This window comes from Tetrao urogallus (genome assembly GCF_951394365.1).
Source record: "Tetrao urogallus genome assembly, chromosome: 1".
NCBI classification, from domain to species: domain Eukaryota; kingdom Metazoa; phylum Chordata; class Aves; order Galliformes; family Phasianidae; genus Tetrao; species Tetrao urogallus.
The window spans coordinates 119,961,445-119,987,996 of NC_136813.1; the positions used below are offsets into that span (position 1 = coordinate 119,961,445).

At 41.5% G+C, this 26,552-nt stretch overlaps 1 protein-coding gene across 1 annotated transcript; it reads left to right on the top strand.

Moving 5' to 3' along the window:
• Positions 1-4,530: 4,530 nt before the first annotated feature.
• Positions 4,531-20,649, top strand: LOC306958859 (uncharacterized protein; the record flags this gene model as incomplete). The annotated part of the gene is made up of 14 exons (XM_079550467.1): positions 4,531-8,056; positions 10,522-10,603; positions 10,979-11,043; positions 11,295-11,557; positions 12,366-12,526; positions 12,876-13,028; positions 14,400-14,529; positions 15,433-15,507; positions 17,641-17,730; positions 18,054-18,208; positions 19,159-19,320; positions 19,726-19,796; positions 20,121-20,225; positions 20,495-20,649. 14 exons carry the CDS (start codon positions 4,531-4,533, stop codon positions 20,647-20,649), a joined length of 5,193 nt encoding a protein of 1,730 aa, XP_079406593.1.
• Positions 20,650-26,552: the final 5,903 nt, after the last annotated feature.

Sequence of the window (26,552 nt, forward strand, 5' to 3'; positions counted from 1 at the left end):
CAAAGTGTCAAGACTTATCCAGAACTTTTATGAATATAAAACTGAAGCTCTGCTTCAAATGAACCAATTCTCCCGATGTATAGATGGCCTAATGGTTGTCATAAGACTGAATCATTTTACTTGGGAAGTGCAATATGCTGTCCAAGCTGCGGGCATCACTTGCTGTTTAGATTAACATTCTGTAGCAATTTCTGAGGTGAAATTCTGTACTACTAATTTTGTTTCTTTGATATTTTTTAAAATTTATTAGTTAGTCTTATAATCCATTTAAGAGAAAACAAATATAGAATAAATATCCTTTTTCTCCCAGTTAGTGAGTAGTTTGATAATTAATATGCTCAGTACATCTTCAGTATGCCTACTATTGGTGAAAAACAGTGAGATACTGAATGTTAAAACTCATCAAACTATACCCATATGACAGAGGTCTTATATTTTCCTGAGGTTCAGTAGCAACTTGGATGTATTTTCCCTTTTTTTTTTTTTTTTTCCCCTGCCCAAAACATTAGAGGAGGCAACTTTTTCCCAGCATGCCAATAGCACACAGGCTTTTTAGCATAGTGGAAGGTGCTACATTATTTTGACTCATGCTTTTTATGTAACGACCTTTTATTCTTTATGTTATTTCCTTTGGCAAGCTCCAAATCTGCTTTCCTTCACTCTAGTGCTCTGTGAAATCTCTTCCTGAGCTCAGGGGTTTTGACCCTGCTACTTCACCTTTCTCAATGTACAGTGCAGTAGCCTGATGGTTTGCAAAGATCACGAACTAGGCCTCAGCCTGGTATCCATTTTCTGGTGTGTTTTTGTTGTAGGTGGTAGTGTGTTGGTGTGGCTTTTTTTTTTTTTAACATTTATTTATTTATTTATTGCAGATGCACATATGCAGTAGGCTTCATACAAGAAGCATTGAGCTGTGGAAATGGATTAAAGCAAGATGTTTAGTTATAGGGGTGCCCTTCTGGGGAACAGCCCACTGAAAACTGAGTTTTGTGGTGGGGTAGGTTTTGTGCTAGCACAGCCCTGGCCATTGTACTGAGTTTTTTCTTGAGTGCCTCACCAAACCAAAGGATATGCAGCCTCCAGGTAGAAGTGGAGATTTTCCTACATGGATCAGGATTTTGGATGGAGGAGGCTAGAGTGAGCCAGCCTCTGCCATCATGGCTCCTTTGAAGTATGCTTGAGCTGTGTGGCAGCCCAGATGGGGCCAGACATCCATTCGCCACCCATCAGGAAGCTTGTCTGCCCCATAGGAAAGGCACAGCAAGATTCCTGCAGAACTTGCGGGCTGCAGAGGGCCAGTAGGCCAGGCAGACAACCCAACTAGTAGTGTGTGTTAGTGCAGCTCCAGTTGTCAGACCTGTAATTGCAGGGCAGGGCTTTCTCAGGCGTGAGGCTGTTTACAACAACATGGGTGTATGCACCTCGTGCTCCCACCTCTATGCACCTTGTGCTTCTACCTCTCTGCCCTGGCACAGGCTGGGGAGCTGGCTGGAAGCACTTTCAGATTCTCCGCAGAGGGAAGGCAAGGTGAGGGCACAAGAGGTGGGGTCTATCCCCAGGTTGGCAGGAGGAGGATCTCAGCATTCATCTAAGTCTTGTTTTTCTTAGGATTAGTGCTCTATTTAATTCCCTGGAGTTGTTGCACCTTGTTTCCTGGCTGACTGTAGAGCCTGTCTGTGCTAGACAGCACTTGTTATTTCTTCTTTTTTTGTTTGGGGGAGGAGGTGGGGAGGGGGAGTGAGTACTTTCTGTTTAAAAACTTAGGAGTTTGTCATCTCCATCCAGGTAATTAACACAGGCTGGAAAGAAGACTGATACGTTGTTTTTTGTAATCTGGGAAAACTGCATAAACATGTACTATCACAGAATTGCCTTGTCTGCTAGTACTTTCACTGCTATCTAGTTTTGAGTAGCCGGCCAACTTATTCATCCTTCCACCCTAAAATTTAGTGTTGCCTATTGCAGTAAGAGCAAGTATTACACCTTTTTTTTTTCCATGCTGCTCTGCAGCTCACTACACCCTCTCATTTCCAGCTTGTAGCTGTTTTGCTAGCATCTGTTAGCATCACTGTGCACTGTTGTGTGCATACAATCTCTGAAGTCTTAGAGTTTTAGGTCCTCTTGGCAAAAAAAAAGTATGCTATGCTTCTGTGCTGGAGTGTCTTCCTGATGCTTTTGGAAAGGTAAAAGATATAATAAGCGTTGGCAGCAGTAAGATACAACAGAAGCCCTCTGGGAAAGTTTTGAATGGACCTATCAATTTATAGTTTCAAAAAACAGTATGTTTTAAATATTTACAGCTATTCTCAATTTCGGAAATCCAAATGCTGAGGGATCTATTTTTATCTGATTTTGGAAAAAATAAGTTTTCAAAAAAGAAAACCCACAAAAACAAACATGGAAAAAAGGAACGAAGTTAACTGATTAACTCTTTTCTTTTCTTTTCTTTTTTTTTTTGTAAATTTTTCCAAGCCTTAAAATGATGAAAATCCCCACGAAGCTGCATCAGCGAGGGTGAAGTTGGACATTAGGAATAGGTTCTCAACTGGGAGGGTGGTTGGCCACTGGAGCAGGCTCCACAGGGCAGTTTTAGTGGCACTAAGCTGATGGAGTTCAAGAAGGATTTGTACAATGCTCTCAGAAGTATGATTTAATTTCAGAGTGGTTTTGTGTAGAGCCAGGAGCTGTACTTAGTGATCTTTGAGGGCCCACTTCAGAATACTCTGTAACTGTATGATTGAGATATATACATGTGTATAAATATATATGTATATATATAAAGCTTCAGGTCTGGAATCATTGATTTCAGAGCAGGTATGCTGTTTCACTTGACATAAGAAAAAATAATAGTGAAACCAACTTAAAGGTCAGGTCTATCCTGGCCATGGAGCTGGATGGGGCAATTAGTCCAGATATAATCATGCCCGTAGTGCTTTTACCTTCTGTGTGGAATAAGCACAATTAAATTGTCACTGATCTCAAAGACTGCTCTTTCCATGCAAAGACTTATCTTGCTCTGTGAGTTTCCCTCGTTGAAATTGAAATTCCCCCTCCATTGTACAAAGCAGTTGAATTTCTGGAAAAAAAACAAACAACAATAGTCTTAAAATTGGGAAAAGGGAAGGTGGAGAGCCAGAGAGAGAAAAAGTAATTTAATGAACTCTGCACACTCTCCGGACTCAGGCCTTAGAGCTATTCTACTGCTAAACTGTTAGTAGGTTTTTATGTGAAGAAGTGTGGAATGGTTTGTTTGATCAAAAAGATACAGAACTATGCACCTAGAAATCTTGACAGGGTGAAGGAGGAGAACACTGAAGCTTTGTTCAGGGAGAAATCTTCACAGTGGTTACATGTTGCAGCAGATTCTTGAAAGATAATTTACAAACTAGTGTGACTGTAGGTGTACCTAGTACACATGAAGCAATGTCAACGGTTTACCAACTGGTTCAGCCTGATTCTGTGACTATCCATTTCTGATAAGCAGGGAATTGAAAATAGGGAAGAAAGCATGGAACATGAGGAAGTGCATCCCTGAAGCCAAAGAAAGGAGGGGGAGCCACTCAAGTTTGTCTGTTTCTTACATCTTTTTAAATTTGAGATTTTTGATCATGGGATAAGCAGAATCCAGAAAAAGTAAAGCAATGAATCAGATTCTACCATCATTGTAATAGACATTTCTCAGATGCGATGTCTGAACTTCAAATGCAGTAATGGATAGGAAATTCTGCTATGTCCTTAGAGAAACTGTCCAACAATCCTGTGATTTTTTTTTAAACTAAAACTGATAATGTGAATTTTCATTTTGTTTCTCTTTGTAATCTGTAGTTATGTCTGTGTGCATCAGGAGTACTCCTCTCCACCTGTATAGCTTATACAGCCTTCAACTATCTTATGTCATGTGCTTGTTATGTATTAATCACATTCTTATATTCCTACTTCTTAGTGAATTCCTATGATGAGGTGCAGTAAGTTCTTCTATTTCACATACATACAAAGAGATCTGTGAAGAGATCCATCAGTTCCACAGTACAGGTGCTGCATTGCTGAAATCAGAGATTTTAAATCTCAGCAAGCCACTACAAGAGATGGTGAATATTAATCCATTCTGCGACAAAAAAATTAATGGAGATTTTTATTATATTCTTGTCCTGATTTCTGAGTTTCCGTTTTGGGTTTGAGAGGAGTCACCATAGCCAATACTTTTCATAAATTGCACTTTGCCCGTGTACAGAATGATCAGTATCTTTACTCCTGACTGAAGTCACTTTCTGCATTTTGCATTTAAAACTTAAAAGGCACTAGTAGTTTTATTTTGGAGTTATAATCCTATACTGCAAGCTCACCTCAAGTGTTTGCCTGTAGTTTTTGCCTCAGTCAGTTTTTCTCAACACGTAAGTATGTATTTTGTTTTCTTTTCCCTCATCAGTGTTAGTATGTTTTTTAAGTCTCTTAAGCCAATTAGTTCTACTAATTCATTCTGCAGTACTAACATAAGAATGATTTTTTCTTTTTTATCTGAATGCATCATGGATGGTCTCTGAAGAAATCAGCAAGGGAAGTACCACTCCCTTGGAAGCTTGCAGCACTGCTGGGGAAGCCTGGAATTCTGCAGTAGCTGAAAGAGAGCATCATGCCTTTCATGCATCAGTTGAAATGAGCATCAGCCCACTGGATTCTGCAGAGGGAGCAGAGCTCAGCACACCTGCGGACTGTCTTTCTGCTCTAGAAGAAGCAGCAGAAATGCCAGGCAGACCCTCAAATCCTGTACAAAAAGTGCCAGCAGTACTGGAACAAGAGCATGGTGATGCAGATCCTCAGAAGAGACTCTCAGAATGGGATGGAGAAATGATTTTAGAGGGTGGACTGGATTGTTCATTAAAACTTAAGCAAGGGGAACTGGCTGACCTGGAAAGCAACCAGGACTTTTCCTATCTCAGCCCAATCCAGGATGGACCAGCTAATGACAGTGCCATCCCACAGTCTGTGGACCTCAGCACTGAATGTTCTCATTCCCATACAGAACTGGCTTTTCATGTCTCAGATCCTCAGGCCCAGTATCAAAAATCTCCTTTGGCTGATAACATTTCCTCTCTGAGAGAGGCACCTAAGTGCTTCTTGGTTTTTAAAACCATTTCGGAGGGGCACTATAAGGCTGAGCCATCTCTGGATAAGGTAGAATCTTTGCAGGAGATTGATGCTAGTGCAGAGCAGAAGCAAAACAGCAAAAAGGTGGCACTGGCAATTGATGAACGGCCTGCCTTGGAGATAACAGCAGAGGACATGGCTAAACGTTGCACTTCTGAAGATGGTAAGGAAAGCAGAAGAGTGCTCCAGAGTTGGGAAGAAAATACAGAGTCTTGCTATCAATTGACTTCAACCTTAACAAATGACAGCCAAATAAGCTCACTACAAACAGGAGGAAACATCTCAGCTTGTGAAATAAGTAGTAGCAAGCTGTTCAAAGACCAGGAATCAGTAATGATTCCTAAGGAAAACCCATCCACTTCTGAATGCATTCATATTGAAGATGATTGCAGAAAAACAGACAGCAGACCTACCTCTTCAGTATCATGTGTTTTCTACAAAAAGGATACTGCTAAAAAAGCTAAACGAATGAATACTTCACAACATAAGGAAACAGCACAGAAGGAAGCAGTGGCTGAACTTCAGCAGGAACAAGAGAAGAAAGAGTGCAAAGACCAGAACATGCAAGAAGAAGGAAAATTTTTGAAGCTCAAAAAACAAGAAAAAAAGGAACAAAATGAACAGGAACAGCAACGACAGAGGGAAGAGCTCAGATTGAAGACGCTGTCATCAGCTCTCCTTTCAGAGACACTTTATATGCCCAGGCATAAAGTGGACTTCTGTAGTTTGGAAAATGTCTTCTTGGCTGAGCAAACTGGAACAGCACTTCCTGGGGAATGTGATTTCATGAGAGAGCATCTTGGTGAGAGTGTGCTGCTCAAAGCTCAAGTCACAGCAGTGAGTTCTAGATGTCAGACACCTTTTGCCAGCCCTTTCCCATCAGAGAGCCTGAACCTAATGGGTGAAGTTCCAGTGGTGCCTCTGCACGTGTGCCATATCTCTGACCTGGAAGAGCTGGAAGACACTGTCCGCTTTTCCATGACCAGTCAAAATAGTGTAGAAGTTGACAGGGATGACATCATAAAGCTGGATGGGAAGGGTGAGCACAGTGGTGAACCTGGAAAGGCTGCCCAGATATTTGACAAAGGAGAAGCTCCACACTGTGGAGGAGTGGCAGCACCTTCTAGCATAGAGGGCCATGAGGCTTCTGTTCCAGTGTATTCCTCCACTGGTACTGAGAAGATGGACCCAACTGATCCTGTGGATCCTCATCCCATTGCAGAAAACTTACGAAAAGCTGAGTTTTGTGACTTTGTTTCAAATTTACCCTTAGAGCTCACTTTTGTGGCTTCGATGTCTGGCCCACAGCAAGAGGACATTGGTGGAGGGGCCCTGGTGAACCCTAAGGACTGTCCTAGTTCCAGCTTGAATAAGTTGTCATACTCTATAGAGAAGCATGCTAACCAAGCTGTTTCTGTGTGCATGCAGGATTTGGCATCAGCGGAAACTATTGTTTTAACTGCTGATCCAGAGGAGGGCAGTGGTTCCTATGAACTGCTTGCTCCTGAGGAAGACATTCATGAAGACCTTAGTGTCTCATCTTCTTTCTCTGTAGTATATACAAGCTCTCTTCCTGCAAAGAAGAGCCTTCCTGGGGACAGAGAAACACTGTTTTTTGTTACAGAGCCTCTGGAATCAACTCAAACATGGGTCAGGACTTCCACTACCTTGAACCAACCAGAAACAATTCTTCAGTACCAAGATCCACCAGAAGAAAGTGCCATTATGCAAGAAAATGAAACTGGAACAAACGTGTTTCACAAAGCACAACAGATACCTTTATTTGATCAGTCTGACTGGAATCCTGGATCTAGAATCTCAAGCATCGTGAGCACCCTAACTTGGCCCCCTGAAGGAGATACGGTCCTTGCTGTAAACCAGGGAGGACGACCTCTGTCTCCTAAGCCTAACACAAGCCTAACTCTCGTGTCTGAGCCTGATGCCAAACACCTTCCTTCCCATGTCCCAAGCCCTGTTCAAGCTCAGGCCCCTGCACCTAATGCCAATCACTGTGTCCAGGCTCTAGCTCATGAGAGTCATGAGACACTGACTCCTGTACTCAACTCCAAGCCACATCTGAACTGTAATATGGACAATCATGACTTACTAGCCCTTACTATAAGCCATCCTTTATGGACTGCTGCTACTGTGTCTGATGCTAACACTGCCAACTTTTCTCCTGATAAAAGTCTTACAGACGAAGTTGTCTTTGTTCCAGCAACTAAAGAGCACAATTTCTGTGACTTGAGTACCCGAGATACAGAGAATTCTAATGACTCAGGGGTCAGTTTGTTGGCCAAAGGCTTTTCTGCTGCTGGAAATGAGGCATTGGCCAGCTGTTCTGACACCAGCACTGAAACAGTGATTCAGCACGAGGGTATACAGTGTGAAAAATCCTCACCTGACTACCTTTCTTGGTCCTCATTGGAAGATTTGGGAACATTCACAGACTCAGAGAGCAGAGACTCTGTACAGTCCCTTCCAATGCTAGCATTCACCAATCCAATTCACTTTCTCCAGCTAGGCCCTCCATCACCACCAACTGCTCAAACAATCTGCCAGGAAGATGAGGTATCAGGAGAGCTGCAGTGGGTGCAGCGAACAGACCTCTTTGATATGGACTCAAAGAACATCCAAGCTTCAACAATTACAGAGAAAGCAAAAAGTGAGGGAAGAGTAAAACAAAGGCTAGAAGGACAAGAAAAATACCGTTTGGTATCTCAATCAAAAGAAGTACCAAAACATTTACCTTTGGAAAAATCATCAAGCTGGCCAGACAAAAAAACAATTGGGGTAGTTGCAAAAGAGCCAAAAGCCAGTCAAGAAAGTCTGAGTAAGTGCAGAGTGAAAAGCAAGGACTGGCACCGGCAGGGCCTAAAAAGGATATCTGTACCACCAGACATCTTTCAGGGTGAGTCCATCCTCCATCTCCAGCTACTCTTCTTCACTCTGCAAAACTTAATGCAGTTATCAAAAGCCTGTAGTTAAATAGGCAATGTGATAGAAAGTCATGAGAGTTGAAAGTGTGGCAGTGTTTTTGTGCATTTCTGGCAGTACTTGGAACTGCAGTCTCTTGTGCATCTCCGGGCTGCTATCACACTGCTCTCTCCTAAACTCCTGTCTGCTACCCCATGATAGGTGCTTCCTGCTGCACACAGGGAATTAGTTCCCCTGCTTGCACTAACACATGCAGCAGAGACCTTATTTCACTTCCTATTCCTTCTCTGTGTTTATTGATCTGCTGCCCTTACACAGTAACATGAGCAATTTTAGCCTACTTGCTAGAGCTGGGTTTTTTGTGGGGCTATTTGCAGCTGTTAATCACCTCTGCTGCCATCATATAGCCATTGTGTTTTTTTGCACTTAAATAGCAGCCCCAGGGTCAGTGACTCCACCACCTCCCTGGGCAGCCCATTCCAGTGCCTGATCACTTTTTCAGAAAAGTAGTATTTCCTAATGTCCAGCCTAAATCTCCCTTGGTGCAGCTTGAAGCCATTCGCTCTAGTTCTACTGCTAGTTACACGAGAGAAGAGGCCGACCCCCAGCTCACTACAACCTTCCTTCAGGTAGTTACAGAGAGCAATAAGGTCTCCCCTGAGCCTCCTCTTCTCCAGACTGAATAATCCCAGCTCCTTCAGCTGCTCCTCATAAGGCCTGTGCTCCAGACCCCTCACCAGCTTTGTTGCCCTTCTTTGAACCCACTCCAGGGCCTCAATGTCTTTCTTGCAGTGAGGGGCCCAAAACTGGACACAGTAGTCGAGGTGCGGCCTCACCAGAGCTGAGTACAGGGTGACAATCCTCTTCAATATCTTTGTTGATGACCTGGATGAGGGCATTGAGTGCACCCTCAGTAAGTTTGCAGATGACACCAAGTTGCTCTGAAAGTTCCTCCTATTTATTTGAAATGCCTCCTATATATTATATACATATTATATGAAAATGCCTCCTATTTATTTCCATGTAAACTACAACAAAGAGAGCAATAATGCTATTTGATAGAGCTAATTCTTAGCTGCAAAACACTGTTTTTCAGTATAGCCACCACCAATAGCTATGCATTTTTGCCAGCAATGAACAAGAGCCTGCATGATGCACTTGTAAAGTCTTTACTAGTGGAGGTGACCCCGTTGCACCTGCTTTAACACACCACCCACTGCCTCACTTTGCTAACATCCATTGTTTGATCTCCATAAACATGAGCAAATGTCAATGAATATCAGAAGGTGCAATTTTTTCTGTATGAAAGAATTCAGTTCCACACCTTGACATCTGACCTGGAGCGTATGAAGCCATTTTGTCAGACTGCCCTCTGCTGCCATCTATTACATGGCAACAAAATGTAACAGAATAATGGTGGAAAGGTTGAATCTGGATTGAATCTCTATCTCTCTCACACCATCATGATCTGCCTTGGATGTTGTGGGCCAGCATAATAAAATAGAAGTCAGTAGTTTTGGAGTAGCCCTCATACAATATTTTAAACATGCTGACTTTTTTTCTTAGAAATTAATAAGTTTATTTTCCAACCTCCACAATGTGCTGGAGTTCTGTTATGGAGGGAAAGGAGGGAATGGCTGAGGGGTGCAAAGAGTTTGGTGGCACACTCAAATCAAAATTTCTTCATGTGTTCGACCTGTACATTTTCTGTTCAATATTTTAAAACATTCAAAGCAGCAGTTCTTTTCCCTATTTACAGCTCAGTCTCTAGTCTCACTTCCTTTTTCTGCTTCTGATGAATTTAAATGTAATTTCTCCACTCATTTAATTAAACCTCTCACAGAATGAAAGAGAAGCCCACATTTTCTTCATTTTATAATATAAACAGATGCTGTCTCAAACAGCAGTTTGTAAGCAATCAGGGCACATAAATGCAAGTTTTGGATAACACCTATCATTCTCATGCGGGTGTCATCCTTTATAAGACTCTAGGAATGTGTAATTTTGTTAGGTGTTTGGTATTTCTGTTCTGGATGCTGCTGGGAGTTTTTGGAGCTCAACATCTGCAAAAGCAAGTCTAGATTCTCACATACTTGGCCCAAGTTGCTGAAAAGGAAAAGGCATCTTGCAAATATAGGACCTGCAGGCAGTAGCTTTGCTTAGGCAACTGAAAATCCATGCTCTTAGAGATACTGTCAGTTCTGAAAGTATCAACTTTTCTATTGGTATGAAAAGCAAATGTAACTAAATAATAGTTCTAAAGTATAAGTAATGCCAAGGATTACAAAAACCAGAAATAAAGTTCAGGAGGGCATTTGTGCTGTAGACTTAAGACTGTTGCATAGATAGGGTATGATAAGGGGTATCTGTGTCTTTTGTGATTCTAGCTCGACTCTACATTTGTATTTGTGTTTACCTTCTAATTATCTTATGTAACAGAAGTCTGTCCTGTTCATTCAGAGGAAGAAGTACACAAGGTGCACAGGGAACCACCAGTCAATTCAGAAACAGTTATATTGCGGTAAGTCTCTTAAAGGTTCCATGCTCCATTGATTTTGGCCTCATGCCTGTGTAGCACAGATACCTGATGCTCTACCATTGTTTCTAAGGGATCCAAATGAAGATAATAAGTAGAAAACTATGCTAAAGTGACTTACAGCTGTGTTCCTCTCCATGTCCTGTAGGAGAGGACTCCATTGCAGCGGAAGTATTTCTGTCCAGTGGACAGTATTTCCATCAAGCCAAACTTTGTTCTTTCTAACGTAAAGTATGTGGAGCTTGAGCTTGTTAGAAAGAGAGGGCCTTGTGTCAGATCCACTGCTAAGATTTGGGTTATCCGTCACTGGCACTGTGCTGTTCATTTTCTCTGTGTTTGCAAATCCTTACTTCCTGACAGAGAAAAGAAACCTGCAGATACAATGGGGACCTTCAAACGTCGGCACTCCAAACTCATCAACTCCTGTAAGTACCTTCTGCTTGAAGTGCTATGGCAGACCACTATCTTCTGTCATCTCCCACCCTTGCTGTTGGTTTTGTCACTTGGGAGCATTAGAAAGGAGTGTTTAGTGGAGGCAGTGAAGCCATAGTCATGGTCACCACTTGGCTGATAGTAGATACATATGGTTTAATGTTATCCTAACAGTTTTCTCCAGACTGAAGTAGAGGGCAGATAGCTTCATAGAAAGTGTAAAAATATATGCCTCTCTTCACAGCAAAGTTGCTGTATCAGGAGTACAGTGATGTGGTTCTGAACAAGGCCATTCAAAGCCAGAAGAGAGTGGATTCTTTTACAGAGGATACAGAATCGAGTTTGCCAAGCTCCCCGAGGCTACGAAGGAAAGTGTTGTCTCCCCAGGACTCATATTTGCAACGTCTGTCAGTGTCATCAAACGCATCCCTCTGGCAGGATATCCCCATGATCCGGGGCAGCAGAATATTACTCAATATGTCCCGTGATGAGCAGAAGCTGCAAGAGGTAATGGATAGATGTAATAAGGTAGATTGGTGGCTTGTAGTCAAGGAGGATGGAGGGCGGTGGTTAAAGTGGAAAGCAAAAATGCCTGATGTGGGAATGCATTGGTTGAATGCAGAGGTCACCGTGTCATGTAAGCAGTTTGGGAATGTGGTGTCAGTACTTATGAAGTAATACAGTGCTGAAGTTCTGCATTGTTGGTAGAAGAAGCACAGAAATAAGATAAAAATTCTATCACTAACTTCATGAAAACAGATGTTAGGAAATTGGAACGAGAAAACAAGGAATTTTGAACAAATTTGATGCAAAATAGAATCTTAAATAGAAAACTGAGCTTTCTCCCACACTTAAGCTTGTGAGAGAATTGACCCACATGTGCTGCAGGGCTGAGGGGGAATGAGAAGATATATGTATGTATTTGGCAAATTGGTACATGGAGTAACAGGTTAAGGAAGATTGGAGGGACAAACAAGTGGATGGGAGAACCCTGAGAAAGAGGAAAAAAACAACAGCATGTGAAACATGACGGAGAAAAAGAACATAGGCAGTGTTGATGCTGGATAATTTATGGGAGCACATAACATAGGGGAAAGTGGAGTCTAAGAATGAAAACTAAAATTAGAACAGGTAACTATTGTTTTAAGTCATACTGCAAGCTGTCTTTCGTTCCTGAAGTTTCTCTTCTTTTGTAATTAATTGCACACATCGCATACTAAAAAGTTTTCTTGCTTTATCCCATCTCCACCTAATAAGATTCCTTGCAGGCTTGCCTGGTCTGCTGATGTTCTGCTCCCTTTTTTCTTCTCTCAAGGCCAAATTTGAGTTGATAATGTCTGAGGCTTCCTATCTGCGCAGTTTAAATGTGGCAGTGGATCACTTCCAGCGATCAACAGAACTCCAGGCAATTCTCAGCAATCAGGAGCGTCAGTGGCTTTTCTCACGCCTTCAGGATGTACGTGATGTCAGTGCCAGGTGAGATTACAGCCCCTTACTTCCACATCCAACACCCTCCATGAAGTGCAAATTACAGCCTTCAAACAACTGGAAATGATATAACTGTGCTCAGAGATCATTACAGAGTCAGAATATTCAAAATGCTGCCATGTCTTATTGGCACTAACTGCAAACAAGTAACTAGACCTCAGTCCAAACCAAATGCAACTTTTACAAAATATATGTGCAGCTGCACAATCCTGAATCAAATATAAGTAAATAAGATTACAGACATAATATGACAGTACCTAATTTGAAATCAATTAAATGTAAGTCATTAAACATAGATTTCTCTCTCCTTCTATGGCACCACAACTGTGTGCTGCAGTTTCCTTTTTGACTTGGAAGAGAAGTTTGAAGAGGACATGTTCACCTTCCATGTATGTGATGTGGCTCTGAAACATGCTCCTGAGTTCCGTAGGGTCTATCTACCATATGTAACAAACCAGACATACCAGGAGCAAACCTTCCAGCGGTTACTGTAAGTTTTTAAAATTTGTTGAAACCTTCTACAGCCTCCTGTTTGCTTGCTGCACTTCTGATGTGCACTGTTTCAAGTGACAGGCATACAGCAAGTATGATCTGTTGTACATCTGCTGGTACATCTGTTTGCAGTACATCTCCAGAAGAAAAGGTAGAAGCCTTCTTCAATTCAGTAGCATTTGGAACAGAAGGTCTGAGATTCTGTAAGGCTCCTCTTTTGAGAGGAGAAAAAGAACAACTGAGATAATGTAAGAGAATAACATTCAGTAGAAATATTCTATTGAAGGCAATTGCCACAGCCTTAGAGCAAAAATGATTGTCCTAGACAGTTGTTGTCAGTATGTGGTTTTCAGACTATTAAGAACCTGAAAGTGATAGTTAAGAAAAGTATGGTTGCTGCCATTAAATCTAAACTGGCTATTCAAGAGTGTTTGAAATGGATTGAAAATCTTAAGGCCAGAGCATCATGAGTTTCTCTTGCTGCTGTCTTCTGCACTCAGTGGCACAATCAAGCACTGCTCAGGCTCAGTCATGAGCAAAGTTTCCTTAGGACTTCTGCACTATCATCAGTAAAAAAACAATCCTAGTTGATGTCACTGTTCGAAACAAGTCATTCAGGCATTGGGTGCTCTGGGTGCTGCTGACTGGGAGACATTTAGTCTTACCATTGGTTTCCTTCAGTGAAGGCTCAGTTCTGCACAGAAAGAACCTTCAGAATATCATCTAGGGTACTGTGGGCCCAATGGCTACTTGTGAGATACTTCTGGGCATAAAAGCTTCTTTTCCAACTCTTCAGGGATATAGAATTTGACTGTTTTGGCAGTAGATGCCACTTGCGTACCATTGTTCTTGTATCTGCTGCTGCCCAAGACAGAAAACTGGATGGCAGTGGCTGTTTCTAAGACATTAAGCAACACATTAGAGAGGAAGGCAGGTGTAATACTCTTCCCAGCAGTAGCAAGATTGTGGGAGCAGCTTTTCCACTCCCTGGGTAAAGCCCCTGGAGCTAGGCCATTTGGTATTAAGAAAGGATACAGACCACAACTATTTTGTGAAAGGTACCCTTTTTGTAGGTGAGACTGAAACACAGATGCTACTTCTGGTTATTCCAGAGTACTATACCACAAAGAGGAAAGATCAAACAAGATCTTTATTGTAGAGCTGCCCTCCTATAGCTGTTAGAAACCTATACTTATTCTGATTATGCTGAGTGGTCCAGTTTCTTGACATTTCTTGCTCCAGGGCCAAAACATGACTGCAGTGACTGGCATATCCCAACATTCACTGAAATCTGATACTCTTTCTCTGCTAGAAAGACTATTTATTTGCTCTGATGCCTGCATATGCTTTCTCATTTACTTTCCCACAGGAGTGGAAATGCAGGATTTCAACAAGTCCTGGAAAGATTGGAAAGTGATCCAGTATGCCAGCGCCTCTCACTTAAATCCTTCCTCATCCTCCCTTTCCAGCGCATCACTCGACTTAAACTCCTCCTGCAGGTTACTGCTCATTTATCAGTTTTTCTACACTTTCTTTTAAGCTGACCCTTCTTCAAGTCCAAAAGTCACATAAATATGAACTAGCATCAAGCACTAGCGGGACGGGCTGCATACAGCTCTTCATGCTCTGTGTGATAAGCTTGGCTAGATGCCCTAAAGCAACTCCATTGCATTTATTATGAATATGCATGTCAAAAAATAAAGCAGGCATTTGTACAATGATAAATGGGTGTGTGTTGGATCAATGCCATTGATTGGATACAGTCTCTCTTGTGAGGCAATATATTTTTGTATATTATTAGGACTTAGTTGTAACACTATAACAATTACATACCAATGAATAATAAATTGAGTATCTCTGAACTTGTTTTAAATTTTATTGATTTTTTTTTTTTTTTTTTTTTTTGCTTCCTTCTAGAAGGCACATAGGCACATGTTCCCTGGCTGCCCTCTGGAAGGCAGTCTGTCTCTATTCTTTGCCTGCAACATTGTCTCTCTGGGACACTCCTTTTAAGTCAACATGCAAGTCCCCAGTGAATCAAACTTGAGCACTTCCATGGAACTTTTTTTTTTATTATTTGAGCCTCTTTTGAAAAGGAGAAAAGGGGTATCAGGCAAAGAATTATTCTACACTTAAGACTGTGCTCAGAGTAGTGGTTGTCTCCTATATCACGTAACATACAGAGGATAGTTAACTCCATTTAAATTTTCAGGGATGCCCTGTTCAGTGCAGCTTGTCAACTGCATCCTGCATCTCAAATTTCTGGCCTTGTTATCTCCACATCTCCTACCACTACTTCAGTCTCTCTTGAGGCTATATCTTAATGTCTCCTTGTTTCTTGAGCCCTTCTGAGAGCTCTGCTCTTCTTGTCTACATTATGAAAAATGCTTTTTCTCATGCAGAATATCCTGAAGAGAACTCGGCCTGGGTCTGAGGAGGAAGTGCAAGCAACACAGGCCTATGATGCACTTGAAAAGGTAAGGCTGTCAACCTGTTCTCCACAGCCATACACAGTTGGAGAGCTTCAGAGTGTCAGTATATGCTTTTTCTATTGACTCTCACACTTGTCACCCCTGCCAATGGCCCATATTACTGATTGTCACCTATAATAAATTACTATGTTCCTGTGCATCTTCTGCATTGAGCACTAAGACAGGACCTAGCTGGGATGCAACTGAATCTTTGCCAGTAACACTTAACTCAGGATTCATCTTTCCAGTCGTCCAATCAGTGGGTTGCAAGGGAGGTAAATCTTTGGAGACCCCAAAATAGGGCACTCCCTTCTCTGCATGAGTCACCAAAGCCGTGGAGTCAGATAGTTACTCACAGGAACTATGCAAGAAGATTCATTGAGGTTTCCAATAACAGTACAGGGCAAAATTAAACAAGTTTCTAACAAGGATAAATCAACTACTTCAAGTCAAGATTAGGCAACTTTCTAACAACAGTTAATCAATGTTATGGGTAAAGGATACTTTGGCACTTATCAAGTGTTTCAAGGTAAATTTAGGCAATGGCTACTAAAGAAAATGAGTAAAAGAAGATCAAGAGGAAAAAGAAGGGGACAGAGAGAGAAGTAGAGAGAGAGAGACAAAGAAAGACATCACTGGTCCATTTCAAGGAGTTCTAGTGCTTGCCCACCAGTGCTGGAGAATAGATGAGGGGAAGGGGTGAGCTCATCCAAAGGTTGAATTCTCTAACTAGAAAATAGCAGAAAGTTAAAAGCCCCCTGAAGCTTCTCTCAGGCATCCTTTTATGCCTGCAGGACTTGCAGGTACACCATCCCAAGGTTGTAAACAAGCAAGTTTGCAACAGTAAGTTTGTAGCAAAAACTTTATTGTGGGGAAAGTAGGTCTCTTTTTTGGACAGAGACTACCCTGTTATTTCACATGATCCCATACTTCGCTGTTATCAGTCTTTGGTTTGTAGTCATAGCCATGGCCTTGTCCTAAGGTGTTGGAAACCTACCAAACATACCACAGGAAGCCTGAAAGCATTTTTCATTGGTCCTTTATACCAGTCTCCTAAATGTTATCTCTCCTTTGTGCTCTTTGTCTCTATTTAGCTATCAATTTATCACTCACTTCTTCAAGAAGATCTTGCTCTTAAAAAAAAAAATAATAATAATCTCAAGGTGTTTAATACATTCATCCTTACTCTCTGTTTATTAAAGAGGCAAGACTTAAAAAAAAAAAAAAATCTCAAGGTGTTTAATACATTCATCCTTACTCTCTGTTTATTAAAGAGGCAAGACTTAATGTCTTCTGAGAGTATTTGTTACCTGCAAATTGTACTGCAAAATTGACTTTTTCCTTGGTAGCCCTTGTGCCCTTGTTTTGTCTAGTCTTCATTTGACCTTCTTGGAGTGTCACTCCCTTTCTTGTAATTACTCTGCAACTCTATACCACAAATCTAAACACCAGTTCTACATGATGCATAGCTCCTTAAAATCTGAAGAACTGCACTTGCCTTCTGCACAGATCCCAGAATACTACAGTCTGAGACAGGTGAGTAAAATATCATACATGGAATTCTGTAATTTAGTTGTGTTTAAGCCACCTCTGCTACACTGTCATGTAGCTACCTTGTATCACCTCAGACAGCTATGTGGGCAGCTTTAAGACTGAAATATTTCTGTTGTATCAAGTCCTCAGAGTTACTGCAAAAAGCTCTGGGTTGTGAAAAATCTGGCCTGATGTTTATCTAATCATCCTCCTGTCTTTACAGTGGAGCATCAAATAAAAGCTCCATCCAAATGACTGGTAATTAAACTTCTGTTATCTGAAAGGAGAAGGAAGTCTCTACTATCCCTCCTAGTATCCCCAAGTTAAAACAATATGTATAGAATATCCTCAGTTGGAAGGAACCCAGAAGGATTATTAAGATCGCAGAGACTTCTTAAGAAATTCAGATGAAAACTTCAATGAAAAAAAAAAAAGTCATTGTAGGTATGGATGAGTTTTAGTATGCTTGCCTGAAATTTTCTTTTTTTTTTCCCCTCAGGAGGATGCCCAAGAATTGTAATTTAATGATTCTTCATAGGTTCCTGGGAACAATACTGATTCCAGTAGGCAGTGCTGCACCTCACTATCACCTATTTTCCTCTGCAGCTCATCAAGGACTGCAATGAAAACGTTCAACGCATGAAAAGCACTGAAGAGTTGATTTACCTCAGCCAGAAGATTGAGTTTGAGTGCAAGGTGAGATTGTCCATGCCCTTGGCCTTGCTCTAGCCTAATATCTCTCATCTCATTCCTTACAAAGTCACTTGTGCTTTCTTTTGTTTTCCTCCCTTGTATACATTGATATGCTGGTTCAACAGCTTACACAGCTCAGTTCTTCATCAGTGCTTCCCTTACCCAAACACTTGTGTCAGAATTCAGTTGAAGGTCTCTAGACAAATTGTCTTGGTCCAGCTGAAGAAATGAAAGTATGCTTCCTCTATAGAAAGATCAAAATCCAAAATTCATGGATACTTTTTTCCTTGCATACACTTCACATAAATATTACTTCTGTCTTGTAGATATTCCCACTCGTTTCACAGTCAAGGCGACTTGTGAAGTGTGGTGAATTAACAGCGCTGGACTTCAATACTCCAAGTCCAAAATGGAAAGTCACCACGCGTCCTATCTACCTACATCTCTTCAATGACTGTCTGCTCCTATCTCGGCCAAAGGAGTGAGTGCTTCAGCCACAGTTCTTGCTGTCCCTTCTAAAATGCATCCTTCTGGGTCTGTGCTTTAGTTAGAGTCAGTTCCTTCTGGCTGCCAGCAAGTGGCAGCATTTGTCAAGTCATTTCCTAACCTTGCATTACGTGAGTATCACTTAAGTGACATTCCTGATGTTTTATCAAAATATAAACAAAACAATATAACTGGGCACTTCATTGTGCAATATTTCCATTCTGTCTATCTCTACAATATGAAACGCTTTAATAGCAATTTATTATAGTTATACTCTGTATGGTAACTATGGAGTTATGGCCTGAACCATTGATTGAGCACCTGGGGAAAAGACTTGGTCAGCTCTGGGAGCGCAGGCACAGACAGCTTGGCTCCACCTCTCTTAGACCTCCTGTAAGGGCTAACTGCCACTGTGGAAGGATCTCTTTCAGAAGATCCCTCCTTTGTGGAGTTTTCCCCTGTGAGCCTAATCTTTGAGACAGGTAAGCAGTCCTTTTTCATTGCCTTACAACATCTTTCTATTGCATTAGTCCCCCTGTCATTATACCTCCAGTATCACCTTTCCATCATGTTGATCTTTCTGATTGTTACATACTCAGAGAATAATTTGCTCCTAAATGATAGTATGAAGTCTCATGAACGTACAAATTAATGAAACAGAAAAAGTAGTTTAAAAAGGTGGGTGAAAAGATGGTGTTTTTATTATGCTGTAATCTATTACATAAAATCTTGACAGAGTTTGCAAAGGTTGTATTTCTACCCTTTTAGTTAAATCTTCTCTTGCCTTCTCAGATTTCCAGCAAAAACGAAGCTTACGGTGTCTGAAGCAGATCAGTAATCATTAAAAACTTCTTGCTTTCCTAACATCAGGCAATTACATGTACTTACTTGTTAACCTTCATCACCTTAACACTCACAATTTTTGTTCCTCCTCTTTACCTGCAGGGGTGGACGTTTTGTTGTATTTGATCATGCTGCTTTCTCAGATGTGCGTGGGGAAAAGTGTGAGATGAAACTGCATGGAACAAACAAAAATGTTTTCCGTCTCTTTCTACTTCAGAATTGCCAGGGAAAGAGAGTGGAGTTTCTATTTCGCACAGAGACACAGTGAGTTCGCTCAAGGTTACCTTAATATGTTCCAATGCCATAACCAGTCACCTCCCATGAGCCTAGTGGTTGTCCCTTAACTACCAATATGCTGAAATATAAAGCACAGCTGCTGAATGGAAACTCAGAAATCATCCTTTTGCCATAACGAGTTCCTAATGAATCATGTTGCTCCTCTCTCATCACAGCTGCTTATAGAATACTGCAATGTCATTTCATACCATCAGCCTGAAAAAATGGGAGTTTTTGCCTTGTCCCACCCTTTTTTCCACTTCTTCCCCTACTTCTGTAAGGACCCACTTGCTGACCCTCCTGTGAGGATGGACATGTGCACACATGCACGTGCACTCTTACACTGCTGTCCCTCAAACTGAAATCTGACACATACCTGGTGATGTTTTTCAGCAGTGAGAAACTGAGGTGGATCTCTGCTTTGGTTCCTCCACAAGGGGAATTGGACCTCCTGGAATGTCCTGGTAAGACTGCTCTGCTATTATTACCAAGGAGAGTGGGCAACTTGGAATTACTGCAAGGTGGATTATCCCAGAATGACTCCATGGCAGAATATTTTCCTTTACGTAATTAAAATATATTCATGTTTTTTTCTCCTCAGTGTCAGGTTCTGTCAGTCATTCTACTTATTTTTTATTCCTCATTTGGTAGAAGATGTGTAATCTCCCATCCAATTCTCTGCTCTTCAGTGGTTGGGCAATCTTTTATCCCCTTCCTCATCTGGGCTGATACATAGAGACTTACTGTTACTTTCTTGTATACCATTATGATCTTTCCTCTCCTATTAGATGCACCACAGGTTCAATGCATAAGGATGTACAAAGCTCGGGAAAATGATGAGCTAGCTTTGGAGAAAGCAGATATCATCATGGTTATGCAATACAGCAATGATGGTGAGCAGAATGAACGATATCTAAAATTATGGTTAGCAATTTACTTAAGTAGCGTAAAGCTTTTAACAGCACAATCCAGCTTCAGAAGGAGCTTCTCATTTGTGGTTGTTCATCTGAAAGAATGAAGAGATTTTTTTATCTTCATTAAAGAATTTTATATGGAAGCTGAAAGGGGCTTTAGGGATTTGTTGGAGTGAGGTTTGAGGGAAGAGCAATGGTAAAATCCTCACCTATTTTGCCTCATGTTGTGTTTGTCCCCACTCCTACAGGATGGATGGAAGGAGTGAGACTTTCAGACAGGGAGAGGGGATGGTTCCCCTCAGAACATGTGGAGCTCATCTCCAGCAAACATGCACGGCAGAAGAACCTGAAAGAAGAACAACGTGTGAAGAATGCCAAGCAGCAAGTCTTCTGCAGGAAATAATTCTACCTTGCTTGAACCTGTGCAGTCTCTCTGCTACAGAGAAACCATCTTTTTTCTATTGTTCCTCGGAATAAGCACATCTGCAAAAGAGTGTATTACAGATGAATCTTTTGCCAAAGAAAGTGGGAATTCAACCGGGAAAATATATTCACTTCCTTCCTGTCACCAGAATCACAGCAGCAGAAGGGAAAAAAGTTGCATGTATTGCTTGCTTTGTGTTAGTAGGGAGTGACTTTAATCGTACAGAGCAATGGAATCTGGATTCCTGGAAATGTATTCTGATTTTACCACTGGCAAGTTACTTCAGAATTCTGCCTTAGTTTTCCTATCTGTGAAATGGGTTTATACTTACCTACCTCACTGGATGTTGTGAGGCTAAATTGATTATTATTAGCCTACTGAGAGCTTTGAGTTTCTGAGAAAGAAGGCGCTAAGCACAAAGCACAACATAAAATGAGGAAAATTTTCCATTTGAATATCCTCTTCATGTCTTGAGAGTATTGATCTCCTTTCTATAATTTCTACTTGGAACAATGGATCTATTTGATCATACACATCTACTGTTGTTTTCTTTTCTTTTTAAAAGGTACAGATACAATGAAGCACTAAGTCTTAGCATGCTATAAAGAATCCTCAGTAGCATTAGAATACACATTTGAGTTTTAGAAAGTTTTTGGAAGTCACTGTTATGATTTTCTGCACCTTAAGAAGTATAAAGCTGAATTACAGAATTGTAGGAGCTGGAAGGAACCTCCAGAGATCGAGTACAACTCCCCTGCAAAGCAGGTTCCCTACTGCCAGCTACACAGATAGGTGTCCAGGGAGGTCTTGAATATCTCCAGAGAAGGAGATTTCACAACCTCCCTGGACAGCTTGTTCCAGTGCTCCATCACCCTTACCATGAAGAAGGTCCTTTGCATGCTAGTACAAAACCTCCTATGCGCAAGTTTATGGCTGTTTCCCCTTGTCCTGTCCCTACTGACTGCTGAAGAACCTGTTTCACAGCAGTCCCCCTCTTTCCTGAATCAGAGTTCCACTAAGCCATCTGAAATGGCCCTGTTTTCTACTCTACCTCCCACTCAAAGTAGAACAGTTACTTTTTATAAAGATCTGACATGTAGGTACATGCCCTGTACAAAATAACCATGTCTAGACATTTGGAATGAAGTTGCATTTTCCTGCTGTCCTAACTATTACAGCTGATATGATACTGCATGCACCATTTTGCACACTTGTGGTAGACACTGAGATATTTTGCCACTGTAGATAAAGTCAAAATATGTGCCAGGGACTCTGTTGTATTTGTAGAACTCTCCAGTTGTAAGTCCAGTTTACATGTAGTCCTGCTTTTGTGCAGAACCTGTCTGAGCACATGCCTTCAACTGTAAAATATTGTTGCTGCTGCATTTAGTTATGTTAATACATCAAGTATATGAATCAATACACCAAAGAAAACTCTGTATCTTTCTTGCATTTAATATATTTAAAGAATTATCTTCATATTTCCAGCTTTCCTTTTGTATAACATTCTGCCTTTACAGAATCACAGAATGGCCAGGATTGGAAGGGACCTCAAGGATCGTGAATCTCCATGCCCGCTGCCACAGGCAGGGCCACCAAACTCCTCATTTAATACTAGACCAGGACCCCATCCAACCTGGCCTTGAACACCTCCAGGGATGGGGCATCCACAACCTCTCTGGGCTTGCAGCACCTCATCACTCATAGTAAAAAACTTGCCCCTGACATCCAACCTAAATCTTCCCTCTCTCAAAACCATTTCCCCTTGTCCTGGTGTTATCTACCCTTTCAAAGAGTTGACTCCCCTCGTATTTGTAGGCTCCCTTTAGGTATTGAAAGGCTGCAATGAGGTCACCCTGCAGCCTTCTTTTCTCCAGGCTGAACAAGCCCAGCTCCCTCAGCCTGTGCTCATAGGGGAGGTGCTCCAGTCCCCTGATCATCTTTGTGGCTCTCCTCTGGACCCTCTCCAACAGCTCCATGTCTTTCTGGTACTGGGGGCTCCACGCTTGGACACAGTAGTACAGATGGGGCCTCACAAGAGCGGAGTAGAGGGGGACAATCACCTCCCTGTCCCTGTTGGCCATCCCTCTTTTGACAGAGCCCAGGATACCATTTGCTTTCTGAGCTGCAAGAGCACACTGCTGGCTCATGTTAAGTTTTTCATCTATCCAGACCCCCAGGTCCTTCTCTGCAGGGCTGCTCTCAAGGACCGCTCCTTCCAGTCTGTATGGATGCCTGGGATTCCTCAGTCCCAAGTGCAAAACTCTGCACTTTGCTGTGTTGAACCTCATTAGGTTCACCTGGGCCCATCTTTTGTGTCTGTTGAGGTCTCTCTGAATGACATCCCTTCCTTCCTTCCGCTGTGTCAACCACACCACTCAGCACTTGCTGAGGATGTACTCAATTACGTCGTTGATAAAGATGTTAAAGAGCACTGGTCCCAAGACAGCCCCTGCGGGTGCCGCTTGTTACCGGCCTCCACCTGGACATAAAACCATTAATCACCACCCTCTGTCTGTGGCCTTTCAACCAGTTTTTTATCCATTGAGTGGTCCACCCATCAAATCCACATTCCTCCAATTTGGAGATAAGGATGTGGTGGGGAACCATGTCAAAGGCCTTGCTCAAGTCCAGGTAAGTGACATAGGTCATATTTCCTTTGTCCACCAAGCCATCCCTCCATCATAGAAGGCCACAGATTGATTAAGCATGACTTTCCTCTGGTGAAGCTGTGCTGGCTGTCTCGGATCACACGCTCATTCCTCATGTGATCCAGCATGTCATCCAGGAGGATCTGTTCCATGATCTTCCCAGGTACAGAGGTGAGACTCACCCACCTGTAGTTCCCAGGGTCCTCCTTGCTCCCTTTCTTATAAACGGGAGTGACATGACCCTTCCTCCAGTCATCCGGGATCTCACCTGACAGCCATGATTTTTCAAATATGATAGAGAGCAGCTCAGCAACAACCTCAGCCAGCTCCTTCAGAACCCTGGGTTGCACGCCCCATAGACTTGCATACATTCAGTCTCATGAGGTGGTCTTGGACTTGCTCTGCCCTTACAGTGCCCTCCATGGGGATTTACCATCCTGGTCCCCACCTAGAGGTATAGGGATGCAGGGCTCAGGGACGTGAGAAATACTGGAATCCTGGCCACCAGTGAAGACCAAGGCAAAGAACTCATTCAGTACCTCAGCCTTCTCTTCTTCCGTTGAAGCCAGTTCTCCTCTTACATTTACCAAAGGAGGTATACTTGCTTTGGCATGTCTCTTCTGGCCAATGTACCTGTAGAATGTCTTCCTATTGTTTTTCACATCCCTCTCCAAGTTTAGTTCTGCCTGCACCTTGGCTTTCCTAATCCCACCTCTGCAAGTCTGGACGGCATTCCTCTATTCTTCCCAAGTGACACGCCTTTGTTTCCAGAGCTTGTACACACCTTTCTTTGCCTTCAGCACGCCCAGTAGGTCCTTTGCCAAGCCATGCCAGTTTCCTACCTCCTCAGCCCGCTTCCTTATTCAGAGGGACGGAGAGCTCTTGTGCTCTCAGGAAGGCATCCTGGATTCTTTATCCTTTAATTCCCATGTACACTGTGGTATAGCTTATTTTAGCCTATTTACGTCAGTAATTGTAGCTGGATTTAAATAAATAAATGAATAAATAAATAAAGTTTTCATCCTAGTAAATTCATGCACTTCTCCCATTAAAATAAAATATAAAAAAAAAGTCTGCTTCCCTCATTTTAGATTTTCATATTAAATGAGAGTAGCTGACTATTTTCTGAATATTTTCAGAAATATATTCAGTATTTTAGTTTCTTTATTCCATAAATACTCCTTTCTAAGTACAAATTGCTATACTTAGCAAAGTTAGTTAAGAAAACTTGCTTCACTAGCCATGGTAATGATTTCAAGAGACTTACGGTGTAAGTTCGTGAATGTTCTGGAATAGTTGCTGCTGCAGGTTTCCTAGTGGTATTAGTCATCAGCATATAAGGATAAGCTAAAAGAATGACCTAGAGAAGATGGGATTTGGACCTACTAGTAACGTGGAATTTTTGAGCCCCTCACTAAGAGAAAGATACTGAGTTACAAGAATGCTTGCAAAGAAGAGCAACAGAGCTGCTGAAGGGACTAGAAAACTAGACATTAGGATATTAGACATTAGACATTAGGTTACGGAACAGGGCTGTTTAGTATGGAGAAAAGGAGACTAGGGGAAGACCTCTTAGATCTCTGCAACTACCTGAAAGGAGGTTGCAGCAAGGTGGATGCTGGTCTTTTCTCAAGTGACAACTGATGGGGTGCAAGGAAATGGCCTCAAGTTGTGCCAGAAGAAAGTTAGACTGGATATCAGGAAGTTTCTTCACAGAAAGAATAGCAACACATTAGAACAAGCTATCTGATGGAAGTGGTGGAGTCACGGTTCCTGGAGGTATCTAAGTGATGTGTGGATGAGATACTTAGGGATGTGGTTTACTGGTGGATTTGTAGGGTTAAATTGATGGTTGGACTTCATGATCTTAAGGTTTTTTCCAACCTGAAAGTTTCTAGGTTTGTCTTTTTAATTTACGATCCAGACTACAGTATGCATACTTTTCTTGCCTAGAAGAACTGAAGCTGATACATAGCTCAGAGCAGAAGTAAAGCCCTATCTCAAACTACATAGTGACATAAGAAAAGTTATAAGCCTCACCAAGATCCACAGATGTTTAAAGATCCAAAATATCTACTCATTCAAGTCTTATGAAATGTAAAGCGATCACAATCACTGATGTTTCAATCGTGTCTGTGTAAGGTCATCTTTTACAAGCAGTCCCAGGTGTATCGTATTTTATCAGCTTATTCTTTGTTACCTGTATCTTGAAAAGAAATACTATAGATATTGCCAATTTCAGTTAGAAGTCATCTTGTTAACAGTGTGTAAACCAAGAATTCTTTACTCTTTCAACTTCTGCTCTCAAGAACAAGTGGGCGTATTATTTGTTAGTCTTCCAAGGTGGTTTTTAAGTTAAACTGTGGAGACACTATTGTTGTGAGGGATAGAATGCTTATACTGTTTAACTATTTGTATCAAAGGTTAACTTCTCCCTTTTAAAATACACACATCCTGTTGTCATGATTTTGTTTAGGAATATTTAATAATCTACTTATGCTTTTAAGTGATTGTATCCTGTTTTACTTTGCTTACATTTCAGATAGTTCTCAGCTTCTCACTGTCTCTAAACTAGTTAGCTGCAGCACCATCCTACCTCCAAAATCCATAAAAAATCTCCACTGACTTGCTTCATGCTTTTTGAGACTAACTTTGTAAAAGCCAAGGACTTGTTAATTAAGCTACTGCAATTCTTCTCAACAGCTCTTAGCACCTTCAACTGTACATTCAGTTGATCAGAATCAAGTTGACAATCTTCTGAATCCTATTAATCTTAATTGTAAGTCAGAATCTCTCCCTTACATTATCTAAGAGGGCCAGCCTGCCTTCTCAGAAAATTGATAATAAACAGGCATAGGTTAGAGCTTATCTGCTACTTCTCTACACTCTGCTTATAAGCCAAAGAAGGTCCACTGAACAAGAACACTGAATGAGAAATGACCTTTAAACATATGTCAGCAAGATCTGGGACTCAAACACCAGTGCTGTTTATATCTGGTCTCCTGTGTAATTAGCTTGAGGAATCTATTTGACATCACAGAGGCTACAGAAAGGAGTAGCCATGTGCATAAACAAGAACCTTATAGCCATATGTAGAGCCCATCTGAAGAGCCATAAAATACATAGTTTTAAAACACATCCCTTCCACAGAATCACAACACACATCCTAGTAAAATCTATTATTTGAACAAGAATCTGCTAATGTTTTACACTATAAACCAGTATGTTTAT